The sequence below is a fragment of the Plutella xylostella genome, chromosome 24 (genome assembly GCF_932276165.1).
Source record: "Plutella xylostella chromosome 24, ilPluXylo3.1, whole genome shotgun sequence".
In the NCBI taxonomy this organism is placed as follows: domain Eukaryota; kingdom Metazoa; phylum Arthropoda; class Insecta; order Lepidoptera; family Plutellidae; genus Plutella; species Plutella xylostella.
In genome coordinates this window covers 2882614-2894994 of record NC_064004.1, presented here as the reverse complement: position 1 = coordinate 2894994, position 12381 = coordinate 2882614, and the positions used below count along the sequence as shown (strand labels likewise).

At 34.9% G+C, this 12381-nt stretch overlaps 1 protein-coding gene across 1 annotated transcript in view; it reads right to left on the bottom strand.

Moving 5' to 3' along the window:
- Positions 1 to 12381, bottom strand: part of LOC105390423 (glutamate receptor ionotropic, kainate 2) — a 54819-nt gene that overhangs the window by 31819 nt on the left and 10619 nt on the right. The window contains exons 2-3 of the mRNA XM_048629974.1: positions 6253 to 6364; positions 4623 to 4784 (exon numbers count right to left, since the gene is read on the bottom strand). Coding sequence (XP_048485931.1) covers positions 4623 to 4784; positions 6253 to 6325 — 235 coding nt within the window. The 5' untranslated portion in view covers positions 6326 to 6364. The remainder of the gene's footprint in view (positions 1 to 4622; positions 4785 to 6252; positions 6365 to 12381) is intronic.

The following is a 12381-nucleotide window of genomic DNA, read 5'->3' as shown; positions in this document are numbered from 1 at the left end:
AAATATTATAGTTTATTATGAATGTTAAAATTTAATGTAGATTTTATATCTTTATTATGTAAGCAAATACATACAAATTTGTTACTTTCTATATTACTTACTTAGAATAATATTACCTAGATTAAACTTGTTTTCCCCATAGGGCACTATGTTAAGGACCATTTTGTACATAATTTTAAGATCTGTGTAAAACTTACATAGTTGCAATAAACATATTACTATTACTATTCTACGAGTAATTTCAACGGGAAAAAAACCCATATATGGAGACTAGGGAGTAACTTAAATTATATTTTTTTCTTCTTTTATTAAATCATATCTCGAGATTTAAACGCCTTACGGACATGAAATAAAATGCTTATATCGGCAAAAAGTAATCTCTATCCAATAAAAATATCCACAACTACTTAAAAGTTACATAAAAAAAGTTCAAAGCAACTTTAAAATGGCCGCCATTTCTAGAATATTGAGATTTGACCTCACATATGAGGGGTTTTTCTCTATTAAATTACTCGTAGAATCCACCCTTAAAGTTTGACGGGTCCGAAAAACAACACACTGTATTAGCACTTGTCGGGGCGGCGTAGTGGATGTGATTTTATAAGCAGACAGGGCGGGGGTTCAATTCCTGGCATCTTAGATTAACAATATACGATTAAGATGTTGCGACACATACAAAAACAAAGCGTAACTGTCTGCGTTTTGTTCACTGTCAAACCGTTTTAAGTTGAAGTGTTATTAAATTTGTCGAGACGTTTCTTATACAGTGCGACAAACTTATCTGTTCCGGTGAGAGCGAACTAAAGTGATCTATATCTCATTATTTACTAATGAATTATATATTGATATAGATTAGAGGGGTTTATTGAAACCACAAGAGCGAATTACCACTACGGGCAAACTTAAAATCTTATAGAATGAAGAAATATTACACATTTACGTGAGCTGTCACCGGAACAGATAAGTTTGTGGCACTATACCTAGTTCGTAAAAAGATCGCTCTCTGGCATGTGCCAATGAATTCTCATGTTAGTTTTTTTCGTTTAGGAGTACCTAAATAGGTAATTTGGTGATTTTCTCAATGGAGCTTTTTCATTGCCCGTGAGTTATGTTCAATTTCTGCTGAGCTGTTACCAATTTAGCTTAAATTTTATACCAAATACCTAGTAACAAAGTCATAAAAATCTAGCTATGTTGGTATTGTGTATTTTTTTCAGAGAAGCCTGTTGTTTCATAACATAATGAGGCAGAATATTTTTTGTGCCTTGTTTTTACAGGATCTGTTTATTCTTTGAGGGATTCATAAACAAATTTACAAAGTCTAGTGCCGGTTGCTGTTTTTTTTCTTTGGCTGTTGTTATAGATCCAGTTGATGGGGCTAGAGAGACGAATTCAGGGAAAAACATGATATATTATCATATATAAATATGTTTATAGAGTTTATAGAGTAGTGTTGTCGAATAATCTATTGAAATAACTCTACCACATTCATATAGACCAGTGTTTTTCAACCTGTGGGTCGCGACTCGCGAGTGTCGCGACCGATATGTATAATATGTAAATAACTAAAATACTATACATGGGTTAGATACTTAAAATATATGTATTTTCATTGCATAGATGCTAAATGTTATAATTATGTATAACTTATTTGAATCGTTTAATTGTACAACTTAATTTTATTGTTTATTTTTTAATGGTTCAACAATGTAATAACTTCCTATTTGCTGAGTTAATTAGTAATTAATTTTTAATGATTGTTGGATTTAGTTATAAGTAGTTATATTGCACAATACCGGAAGAGACTAGTACCCACAACACAGGGTATCCTAGTGTGGGGCTAGTGATATTTTTTGAATAACTTATCCTGTATACTTAAATAAATATTTCATTTCATTTCATTTCATTTCATTTCATTTCATTTCATTTCATTTCATTTCATTTCATTTCATTTCATTTCATTTCATTTCATGTGTATCTATCTGTAGATAGGTATATCAGCTTTTCGATACCCAAAATACAGACTCTGCCTAGTTTGAACTCGGGTAGCCGTGTGTGAGATATGTTAGATGATATCTACATCCTAATCCTAACTTCCTAACTAATATTATAAATGCGAAAGTAACTGTGTCTGTCTGTCTGTCTGTCTGTCTGTCTATCTGTTACTCTTTCACGAAGCGAAGCTCGCGGGAACAGCTAGTATAATATAACTAGCTGTTCCCGCGCGCTTCGCTTCGCCTTAAAAAGTTTTCCCGTGGGAATTCCGGAATAAAAAGTAGCCTATGTTCTTTCCCAGGGTCTATACCATATGTATACCAAATTTCATTAAAATCTTTTCAGTAGTTTTGGCGTGAAATAGTAACAGACAGACAGACAGACAGACACAGTTACTTTCGCATTTATAATATTAGTTAGGATTTTAAGAAAAATAAATATATTTACACTAATTGTTCCCGCTATTTTCACTTCAACTCATAAACTTTTCTCAATGCTCACTATAACCACTACACCATTCGGTCGTTAAGTATACTTACTTCTTATTAAATAAGCTCTACTATTCCAATACCCACAACACATTACTTCACTAGCAAGGTCACACGGGAAGTGATCCATCATTGTCTGGTCTTGCTAATGTCTCTTAATTAAAAACATAAGCTCATCTATCTCATCACTACACGCGTATTATTAGTCTACCATATTTGTTAACCCCCGATGAAAAAGAGGAGTGTTATAAGTTGAACGTGTGTGTGTGTGTGTGTGTGTGTGCATCTTTCTGTGATAGCTTAGCTCCCAAACAGCTCAGACGATTATAGATTTGTTTTTTGGGTCATAGAGCTAGGTACTTAACGAGTGTTCTTAGCCATATTTTATCAAAATCGGCTTTGTCGTTTTAAAGTTGTGCGACTTTTAGGGCCTGTTCCACAATGTCTGGTTAGTGGCTACCTGTCGGATAAAATACATACTGTCACTGTCTAAAAAATAATGACAGAAAGTGACAGCATGTATTTTATCCGACAGGTAGCCACTAACCAGACATTGTGGAACAGGCCCTTAGTGTTGAATGTCGGGGGATTTAACGTTGCTTAGGATATTTTTAACTTGGATTTGTGTGTTAATGGGTCTAGCTGAAAACCAGCGCTATGGTTTATCATATCACCAAGCTGAGCTAGAACCCGTTTCTGCACCGGGAAGCAACACCCTTGCTCATTTTCCTTTACTTTTAAACCTCTTTAATATTTGTTTTATTATTTATTTTTATGTTGTTTCCGTGTGTGTGTGAAATAAATGTATTTTCTTTCTTTCTTTCTTCTTTCTTTAAATAAGTAATAATATGATTTTAACTAAATAATGTAAGCAATTCAGGGGTATTCCGATTAAGGGATGGGATGGGAGGGGAAGAAAAGGGAAGCGATGAGGATGGGGAAGGGAGAGGAAACCCTATAAAGAAGAAGCTAAACACACGCGCAACAGCCTATGATTTGAATCGCCTCCAAATCCTAAATTAAAATCTTCAGAAGTAGGTCGACCTCTTGAAACCTGTAGATTGCAAATATCCCATAAACATTTTCATTTTCGTGTAATTACTCAGGGTATCTTTACAGCAGGTTGTAAATTGATTTTGATTAATTGATCCCAAGCGCCGATGGTTTATCGAGGTGAAAATTGTAGAAAGGGCTGTAGGGGTGGATTTTATCATTGGACCAGTCAATAATGGCAGGTTGATATGTTGATAATACTATGATTGATTCCATAGATAGATAAATAGTTTATTGATTGCTAGCGATGATATTATTGATAGCACCTAGCAATAGGATTTCTGCTTATCGATACATATACCTAAGACCCGAGTGATAATACCTGTCTTTGAGTAAATATCAGCCCCGGCTAGGAATCGAACCCTAGACCTTCGGCATAGCAATCAGGGTCACTAACCACTACACCATTCGGTCTTCTAATAGAATAATATCCTGACGGGAAAAGAAACAGTTCCACTCACAAAATGTCGACACCAAACAACCCCATTTTTTTTAAACATTTAATTTAAAGTTTGAACAAAGTGTTACCGTTTTTAATTGGTAATATCCTGATGCTCTGTTAAATGTACTTCAATGTTGCAGAAGTCATCATTAAGCTAGCTTTTTCCGTTTAGAAGTAATTTGGTGATTTTCTCAGTGGAACCTTTTCATTGGCCGTGAGTTTATAATATAACTAGCTGTGTCCGCGAGCTTCGCTACGCCTTAAAAAGATTTTCCCGTGGGAATTCCGGGATAAAAAGTAGCCTATGTTCTTTCTCAGGGTCTAGACCATATGTATACCAAATTTCATTCAAATCCGTTCAGTAGTTTTTGCGTGAAAGAGTAACAGACAGACAGACAGACAGACACAGTTACTTTCGCATTTATAATATTAGTTAGGATGTAAACCATTGACTTATATATTACTAGCGTAAGGACAGGCCCAACCGCTCTAGAAAATCAAACACCCTCGCGTTGGCCCTAAAACCTCATCAATCTGTCATAATTTGTATGAATTTAGGGCCAGCGCACGGGTACCATTTTCTTTTGACAAAACGTTCTGACGGGCGTATCCTTCCTTTTCAAATCATTGATGTAAACACTCACCTTTCTTATAAGCCCGGAAGGTGTCCCTGGCTGGCGTGTACTGAATGTCGTACACAACTGTACTGTCCGGTAGTACACTCCTCTCCTTGTTTATCCTGTACACCGCATACTTGAAGGCTAACTCGACACTGCCTCCACGAGCTTCCTCGGTGAAGATTGCGCCTGGGAAAAAATGGGGGGTTTAAAAGCTGTAGTAGTGAGAGTGAAGGTATGCCCTATTACACTAGCTAGTAATGAAAATGTTCCCTCGACAAAATGTCGACACGAAAAGGCACAAGGTTTACTTTAATAAAACTAAATGAATGTTGCTGATCTTTCTCCACATAAAGCCTGGAAGAGATCGCTTGTATGGATAAGGCCGCCTGCTGTATTATTCCTACTGTATAGAATTGTATTGTTTTGTCATTAAAATAACATTGTTAGTATTCTAAACTCTAGTTTTAGTATCCTAAACTCTAAAATTAGGAACAAAATAGACATAATCATTTTTACTACTGGAAGTTACGCTAATTTTACACAGATTTTTGGAAATCGATACCAATCGCCCTTATTTTTAAAACCAAAAAGATAGCTGGCGAAACCTACAATTTAAAATCTCTAAAATCGACCAGATTCATCTCTTCAAATCTCTCTCTTCTCTAAAAATAAGAAACTCAGCATTTCAGCTTAACGACCATTAAGGCGAAACGATATGTCATTTGAAAGTTTTTTTAACTACCATCAACTTTTATAGAGTCTTACAACGCTAACTAAGGCCCGGGTCTCCTATTAACGCCGTAGGTCGCGTCTAGCGTCACGCCGTAGGCCGCGTCACGATGCTCACTATAGAAATGTACTGATGCGGTCTCCCTCACACGCCGACGTTGGCGCGTCGACGTAGTCAGTATCGTGACGCGGCCTACGGCGGTGACACTTGACGCGACCTACGGAGTAATAGGAGACCCGGGCCTAACTAAAATAAACAGAGTAAGGCCTTTACTCTGTCACGCGAGTGAGTAATAGTATAGCGTTTAGTTTAACACCCGTTCAGTACCTAATAGAAGAAAAAGGCTAGGCATAATATTAGGTATATAACCTGTAACAAGTAGTGTCTGAATGAGAAAGCACAGGTCAGAGTGTAGCACCACCAGTTGACAATAATATCACAGGGCGTCTAGTTTAGCAGTTTTTGAAAACGAAAAAAGTTTTGGTTTCCTTTTGTCATCTGCATACATTATCTGTCAAAAGTTTAATGATAGTTTTCGCTAGAGGCGCCACTTTGTATGCAAGAAAACGTAAACTTTTATAGTTTTGGATAAACTATCAAACATGTACTAGACGGGCAGGTTGATCATGAAAAATAATGACCATCAATTATTATTTAGATAGATAGATAGATAGATAGAATATTCTTTATTTGTACACACACACATAAAATAAACTTACAAAACTTAAATACTAACAAATATGTACAAAGAAGGCGGTCTTATCGCTTAAAGCGATTTTTTCAAGACAACCTTAGGGTGGAAGGATATTTTGTTTATAGAGGGGTCAAGTGTACTAAAGAATACTAAAGGAAAAATTAAAATAATGATTAAAATTAAAATATTTATTTATTAGCACAACAGAAAAATCAACTGGACAAACTCACCAATCTTAACAACCGGCGACACGGCCGCCACCGCGCTCACAGCTAGCACCAGCCAGCGCCACCCGCGCCACATGTCGCCACCGCATCACCGGCCCAACCACCATCACCGCGCCTGTGAGGAAAAGTTGACAGTGTGATGAATGTGGGCGAAATTGTGATGAATGTGAGGAAAAGTTGTGATGAAAGCGGGGGACATTGTGATGAATATGGGAAACTTTGATGAATAAGGGAAACTGTAATTAACACAGAGAAATCGGATGAGTGTTTTGAAAATTTACCACCGAAATCACAGACTGATGAAGCTTGCAAGCCTCCTGTAAACAGAGAGTACACAATAAATGCTTAGACCCTTATTGCAACCTTCTGTATGTATATTTAAATCTCAAATACTTTCGATGAGTTTATAGTCCAAATTTTTCACTGCACATATTGATTACTTATCCTTTATTCTTATTTATAATGAACTCTTATTTTGTTCGTACTGTAGGTAGCTACTAATTTGTTCATTATTTTGTACTGGTACATTCTATTTTTACAATATACCTATATATATTTTTGTTTAATTTAATTATTACTTAAGTTCTCTTTATATATACTTAGCTGTTTTTGAAAGTTAATGTATTTTTGTTTTTTCTTTTTTTTTGCTGTGTGTCAAATAAATGATTTCTATTCTATTCTATTCTATTCTAATGCCAGCTGTATCGCACAGAACGGGAGTGTGAGCCTTAACTTAAAATGCCTTTGAAAAGCCGCATTGTCGTCTCGTCGTGTGAACATAACCATCTCAGCCATTATTCTCCGACGAAGCCTTGAGACTGATCACGCACTGCTACAAATAGCGCGACGTTTTTTTACAGCAAATATACAACAACAATTATATACAAACACTCACACCTTGTACTATAATGTACTCCCTTGCGGGGTAGACAGATGTGCATTGCTGCAACCACTTTTCGCCAGTGTTATGTTAGTCCCAATGTAATAGGGGGCGGGCCTATTGCCATTTTACGGGCACATCCAAGACCCGGGAACAAATATCTGTGTCAAAATGGCTGAACCGATTTTAATGAAATTTGGTATCGAGTTAGCTGACACGCTGGAATAACACATAGGCTACTTTTTATCGGTAGTAAGTAGTAAGTAAAATGTATGGTACAAAAACTGTTTACTAAGGCGGACCCTAGACCTACAATCATATTGTGCAATATATTGATTTTGCAATAAGTTTTGAATTCATCTGCGCAATGTTCAAAATTAACCCTACACGATGAATTATGTGGCACAATTGTCAATATTGCGCAATATAATTGATCGTCTAGGGGCTGCCTAACATAGGCTAAGAACACATTTATTTATTCTTTTATTGAACAATATAAATAAGTAAAGTATGGATTTAATAATCTGAAAATAAATTGATTTATTAAAAACCGGACGGTTTGGCGCCGCAGTGCGTGACTCGCTCAGAACTCGCACATTTCGGGAACAAAAGATTTCCGCCGTAGTCGAGTGGTCGCGAATTTCAAACTCTTTGTTCTCCACCAATTAGGTCTTATAAGTTGGGTTTCCCTTCTCCTTTTGAAGTGGTTTTGTGAATGTGTGCGTGTGTTTTAATTGTAAATAATTTCCGTTCTTTTGTAGAGAGTAGGTGTTCTGTTTGGAGATCATTCCAGTTTATATAAATGATATGAATAAATACAGAAAATATGAATCATGAAAAGGAACATAGGTAGTACACATGAAAACAGTATATACAGGATGTTGCAAAAAGGGTATACTAAGCCGAAACCTACATGTGCAGCATGGTATATCTAAGCCCGAAACTAAAATCAGAATTTCAAAATTCGCGAAAAAAAATAATCATTTTCAATACAATATGAGAGTTGTTACTTGAATAAATGAATTTAATTATTATTTATACAAACTTTGTTGGTCGCGTAACTTTTTACTGTGGAAAAATTTTTTTTTTCGCGAATTCTGAAATTCTGAATTCAGAAATATGAATTATCTAGTGAATAGTGATTTTGCCGAATATTCGGCCGGCGCTCTCAGCCGAATACCGAATATTATGGGCACCGAATATTCGGCAAGTGATCCAGTATAATTCAAAAAGTTGAAGTTTTATTTAAAGAGTGTTCTTCTTAATCTTACGGCAGATCCGTACGTATGGTGGTCAACCAACTCGAATCAGTAGCCAAACCTTATATATTTTGTTAAAAATACCTGTGTCTCAGTAGCAGGTATTGTACATATATAATTTATGAAGAAAAGCGCAATTGTTGAAAGCGCGATGTTGTATTCAGGTTTACGCAATTAATTATTGTTTGATAGTTAAATGTTTCAATTAAATTGTTTTTTATATTCCCTTTTCAAAGACATTTGCTTCTTTTTTAAGTATTCGGTTTTCGGCCGAATACTATAGTATTCTATAATACTATAGTATACTATAGTATAATTATAATTACTATTCTTCCGAAAACCGAATACTGAAAAAGCTGGCCTAATAGGCCGAATACCGAATACCCTTTAACCTATTTGACCTTTGCATAAATATTGGCTATAGTTAACTTTCCCCGAATCATTTCATACTTAATTTTAATATTATCTTTTCGTGAATCATTTATGAAACTGTTAAGCGCATTTAAAATTATGAGCACCTTTTATTTAACACTATGTATTAAATCCTTTTATGAGTTTATTTGATTTAATGCTACAATTGGCTATCAATTTTAAAAAGTGTAACCGTATTGAGTACAATAGTTTTAATTTTTTGACGACCGAATGGCGTAGTGGTTAGAGACCCTGACTACTGAGCCGAAGGTCCCGGGTTCGATTCCCGGCTGGGGCATATATTTGTTTTAACACAGATATTTGTTCTCGGGTCTTGGGTATGCCCTTAAAATGGCAATAGGCCCGCCCCCTATTATATTGGGACTAACATTAACACTGGCGAAAAGTGGGTGCAGCAATGCAACTCTGCCTACCCCGCAAGGGAGTACATTAGTACAAGGTGTGAGTGTTTATATTATTATATTATATTATTATAGTTTTAATATTAATTATAATATCTGACCAGTATAGATTGTGCCACCGAAGTGATGGGATTGGATTTGGCCAGTCAGAGATGCGATCACAGGTTTCGATACTATTTTCGACACTACACTAAGGGTCACTTTAACCAAAATATATAAAATAGTATTTAAATCAAATTTTAAATACATTTTGTACTGACAGACGTATGACAGGCTACTAAATACGTTTAGCGTTTGGTAAAATTCCACCTAACATGGAAAAAACAAATGTCACTTTTGGAACTAACAAATTTGTAAGCATTTTGACAGTGACAGTTGACGATACGCAACGTAAACGGAGGTTTCGAATCTTATAATCGCTGCACAGATCATAGTGTCACTCGCTGACAGCCTAGTGAACCTGATGAATATTTAAGTATAAGGATCAGTTTATAATACTAGGGCACGTAGGCTCATATGTGTTTTCCTGAAATTTGCTCGAAAAAAAAAATTAAACTCCTTCCACCCAAAGGTTGTCTGGAAGAAATCGCTTTAAGCGATAAGACCGCCATTTGTACATATGTGTTAGATTAAGTTTTGTATTGTTGTCCATATTTTTGTGTGGAAATAAAGAATATCTTATCTTATCTTATCTTAAACTCCCATACTAAAAAGTAACACAACTATCACAATTTGTAAAGAAAGCCAAAAAACGCGCACATATATTTCTAATTCAAAGCGATATAATACCTTCGTTTTCCTCAGTTTGAATATATTTTTATGAAGGCAAATTTAATAGGGAGATTACTCAAAAAGTCTATTAATGTGAATAAAAATAAATCAGTAAAGTAAGTATTAAAATAAGGAAAAACACCGCCATGCCTGTCTCAAGTTTGTCTTGCTTAAATGAAAGATTTACATTATGGACGTATAAAAATTCCTTCCTTATTCAAATCCCGTAGATTCGGTCTTATCTGACTTCCAGTTTGGACTAAAATAGTATAAACTAGCTGTTCCCGCGCGCTTCGCTTCGCCTTCAAAACTTTTCCCGTGGGAATTCCGGGATAAAAAGTAGCCTATGTTCTTTCCCAGGGTCTAGACCGTATGTATACCAAATTTCATTCAAATCCGTTCAGTAGTTTTGGCGTGAAAGAGTAACAGACAGACAGACAGACAGACAGACACAGTTACTTTCGCATTTATAATATTAGTTAGGATTAGTTAGGATGTACGGAACCAACCGTACATGTTTGCCGCGTCAGCAATTACTTACTTTATTGTAATTCAACTCAGTACTCATATCACCACGCTAGCGTGCGATCGCATACCTATATCAATCTATCATTATAATTTAATTACGACTATGAAAGTTAATAGAAGTATCAAAAATCCAGTTAGGTTTACATCAAGACCCTATCAACTAAAGACTGTGGAGCTAACAAGAGAACTGTACAGTATAGGTACAGGTACTACGTTAAAGCGCACATGCGAAAAATAGTGACACAACTCGTCATTCTAAACTTTTATTATTATTGTATTACTAGCAACTTTTGTTACTTAATTAAGTACCCCTACAGTCAGTCACCTTCGTCTGTCTATCTGTTACTCTTTCACGCCAAAACTACAGAACGGATTTGAATTAAATTTGGTATACATATGGTCTAGACCCTGAGAAAGAACATAGGCTACTTTTTATCCCGGAATTCCCACGAGAAAACTTTTTAAGGCGAAGCGAAGCGAATTTAAAACTAATGAATGACACGTTAGAGCGGTTTCAGACTAGCGTATCTTCAGCATACGCGCTTATACGCGCGCTACATCATCGGATTTCGTAATTCATAATATCACAAAATGTGCTAAGGAAAAGACAAGGATGAGAAAAGCGATGATGAGATTATTTATTTATTTATTTAATCCTTTATTGCACAAATATAAAAATAAGTGTACAAAGGGTGGACTTAATGCTACAAGCATTTTCTACCAGTCAACCCACATATTATATTATATTATATTATTAGATTATAGATCTAAATAAAAATAAAATATTTGTATAATAGTCCCAAATAAAGTATTATTTTCATTTAAGATGATTCCGATGACAATGATTCATATTTATTTTGTGGACACCTAATAAAACCTAAATTTCCACCATCAAAAAAAATTGACATTAGTGAAGTCACTTATGTCGACATATAAACTTTTTTCAAAATATAATTTCAATAGACCAAAACATTATTATGGTTTATATGTAATGAGAATAATATTATAGAATAACGTTGTGAATGATAAAAAACATGAATTGTATCACTCATGTCGACTTCGACTATTGAATAAAACTAACAGTTCATATTTTTTCCATGCGAAAAATAGTGACACAACTCGTAATTCAAAACTTTTATTATTATTGTATTACTAGCAACTTTTGTTACTTAATTAAGTACCCCTACAGTCAGTCACCTTCGTCTGTCTATCTGTTACTCTTTCACGCCAAAACTACAGAACGGATTTGAATGAAATTTGGTATACATATGGTCTAGACCCTGAGAAAGAACATAGGCTACTTTTTATCCCGGAATTCCCACGAGAAAACTTTTTAAGGCGAAGCGAAGCGAATTTAAACCTAATGAATGACACGTTAGAGCGGTTTTATCAAGCGTATAAGCGCGTATCTTCAGCATACGCGCTTATACGCGCGCTACATTATCGGATATCGTAATTCATACTATCACAGAATGTGCTAAGGAAAAGACAAGGATGAGAAAAGCCATGATGAGATTATTTATTTATTTATTTAATCCTTTATTGCACAAATATAAAAATAAGTGTACAAAGGGTGAACTTAATGCTACAAGCATTTTCTACCAGTCAACCCACATATTATATTATATTATATCATATAATATTATAAGATTATAGATCTAAATAAAAATAAAATATTTGTATAATAGTCCCAAATAAAGTATTATTTTCATTCAAGATGATTCCGATGACCCTGACTCATATTTATTTTGTGGACACCTAATAAAACCTAAATTTCCACCATTAAAAAAAATTGACATTAGTGAAGTCACTTATGTCGACATATTAAATATTATTTTTTAAACTTTTTTCAAAATATATT